General features: G+C 42.0%; 1 protein-coding gene across 1 annotated transcript in view; it reads left to right on the forward strand.

Annotated features, from left to right (window-relative positions):
- The window catches only part of LOC118335242 (guanine nucleotide-binding protein G(olf) subunit alpha-like), a gene marked incomplete in the record, with an annotated part of 39,327 nt that overhangs the window by 12,533 nt on the left and 23,971 nt on the right, over positions 1-2,823 (forward strand). Inside the window, 2 exon segments of the mRNA XM_035671480.1 lie at positions 8-62; positions 245-364. Of these exon segments, the coding sequence (XP_035527373.1) occupies positions 8-62; positions 245-364 (175 nt within the window).

Below are 2,823 nucleotides of genomic sequence, written 5' to 3' on the forward strand. Positions count from 1 at the left end.
CATGCAGAGAAAAGAAACAGAAAATCCAAGATATTCGGAAAAACGTGAAGGATGCCATAGTGGTGAGTGTCGCCTCCCAAATGTGCTCAATGTCTCTGTTGTTACACCGAATCCCATTTAACTGATTATTATACAGGCTTACGGATTTTTTTTTTTTTTTAATATTTATTTTTTCCTGTATTCATCCTGCTTAATGCTCGTTTTTTGTTTTTGTTTTTTCTCTCCCACAACTTCTGCTTTGTAGACTATAGTGTCTGCGATGAGCACTTTAATACCCCCAGTCCCGCTAGCCAACCCAGAGGACCAATTCAGAATCGAATACATCAAAAGCATAGCACCTCTCTCTGACTTTGACTACTCACAGGTAAGACTTTTCATAAAGTTTAAGTGTGTGAGAGAGACTCAGTAACCTGGGCGGGTATAATACATATGTGTGTTTGGGTTTTGTTTGCTGTCTTGTAGATGATGTAGCTCAGGGATGTCAGGACCCTAATGCTGCTTTAATGACGTGGTGGGCTCTATTTTAACAAACCAAAGTTGTGTTTTCCCTTTAGAGATGTGAAGTTATGAATGGAAATGTCAAATAACGTCTGTGAAATCAACAGTTAGTTGTTTAAGGTGCTTGTTCTCCCCCCTCTCCCTCCTCTCCCACCTTTCGTAGCCGGAGCAGCTGTACTGTACGTGGATTTGAATGCAGGTTGGAGCACATGGGGTGTTTTTTTGCAGCCATTCAATAGCGCGAGGTCATGTGTTGGAAATGTAGATAATGTTTTATATAAGTTTGAAAGTGTTCCTTGTTTGAATACCGGCTCAAAGCAGGAGTGACACGCTGATACAGGGCTGTAGACTTTTGGAGGTTTGATTATTTTTGGGGCTTTTATACTAAACCTGAAGTATTAACATGCTATTATGTATGAATCTAATACAGGGTTAATCTCCTTTTGGTGTATTGATCAGTTGGTTGTATTGGAGTTGACAGTATTTACTTCTTCAAGTTTTAAACTTTTAATGTAGAAAAGTTGGTTTGTTGAACGACCGAAACCCAATCAGCAACTGTTCTGATTGCAGATTAACCGTTAAAGTCATTTTTGGAGCAAAAAAATCCAAAGATTGTGTGAGGATCTGCTGCATATCTGTTTTATATCATTGTAAACTGAATATCTTTGAGTGTTGAAGTGTTGAAGTGTTGATTATGGCATTTAATGGACATTTTTCACTATTCTTTTTTTATCAATAATGAAAGTAATTGTTCGTAGCCCCTTCCTCTTATATCTTTGGTTTGCAGTAGTTCACCATATGTGTGTTTTATCTCTCCACAAGCTCCTCTCCATACCATCACTGCTTTGTCCTTTTAAAAGTGGAATTAGTTTTTGACTCTCGCTGGCTTCCTTCACATCTTCAGCGTGACGTTTCCCAGCTTCCTTCTGAGCAGCCTTTTTATTTAATGCTACATCACAAGAATATCCATCTAAAAGGATTTCGGGTGTTAATTTTCCTGACGGGGTCCCACAGTGAGAGCGTTAACAGGGCAGCGGTTGGCCCGTGCTGCTGTGATGTTGTGTTGCGTGAGGGCCGCGGGGAGAGCCGGCGTTGAGTTCCCAGGCCCGGCCGGGGCCAAAGGGAACAACACGGCTCTGTTTGGACTGTCTGTGCTTGTCATCGGTCTCGGGCTTCACTTGTGCCGTCCGTGTCACCACTACATTGTCACTTAGTGCCACCAGGCGTGATATCCAATACGGCACGCAAGAACACGGCCAGTCAGGAACCTGCGGCTTTTCACCTGTTGGCGCCGTCGTGAAATGTGGAAGTTTGTTTTACCTGGAAACTTTTTTTCGGAGAGGTGAGACGTCATTTCGCTTTGAACTCCCGACTTTTCTGGGTTGAACACGATGTTCAGTGCACGTCTCGATCCGTCCCAGTAGCTGTTTTGTGATAAGTTATCGCCACAGACGGGAAGAAGAAGTAGACGGTCGTCTTTAACTTCCTACATTTCCCAGCAGCACATGTAGGCGGAGACGGGGTTTTAATTAACACCTGGAATCACGGTATCGAACCAGATTTATTTAGCTGTACCCATCAAATTAAAGCATCTCGCTACTAATACATGTCTCTGTTTGGAGGTCGGTAGTTAGTTATTTTTTAACTTATCTGATAAAAGTTTTCTCAAAACCAAAGTCCCAGAGCCGATGGTGATATCTTTATCGTTGCAATTGCTTGAAAACTCGCTCACACGATTAATTGATTATCACAATAGTTTTTCTCCCAATCTACTGAACAATTCTTCAACTAATCGCTTTGTCTCGATTTTCCACAGTACAATCACCCCTTTCAACGTAACCTTGTCATGTGATGCACCTTACTGAAAACAATACGACAATCTTTACACACCCTGAACTTACTGGCGACTATGGAAATGTGACGTGAGCACGTAGTTGGATTTTTTCCAGTCGTGAGAGAGAACAATGTCGCGGTGTCTGGTTAGTCAAATAGGAAGGCGACAGGACACGTAGCTACGGTTGCACTGCATCATGGTCTTTTTTTTAAAGGTGCTGTTGGTGGAGAAGTTGGCGTCTCTTCTAAGCGATCGAGGGACGGATTTGTTCCTGTGTTAGTTTTCTGTTTGTTGACGTAGAATCACGTCATTTACTGTTTTTCAGATAAAGTTAAAAGTCGAAATGAAATATCTTGATGTAAAGTCACGTGATCTGTGGCTGGTGACGGCACGGAGGGTTTACAGAGCAGATCTGCAGATGGATTTCTCTCCGCGTTCAAACTTCAGCGAGACGACAGTTTCCCCTTATTTTTTTTATTTTTTTTTTTTGT

Source organism: Morone saxatilis, unplaced genomic scaffold (assembly GCF_004916995.1).
Source record: "Morone saxatilis isolate NCDOM2014 unplaced genomic scaffold, NCSU_SB_2.0 Contig23, whole genome shotgun sequence".
NCBI classification, from domain to species: Eukaryota; Metazoa; Chordata; class Actinopteri; family Moronidae; genus Morone; species Morone saxatilis.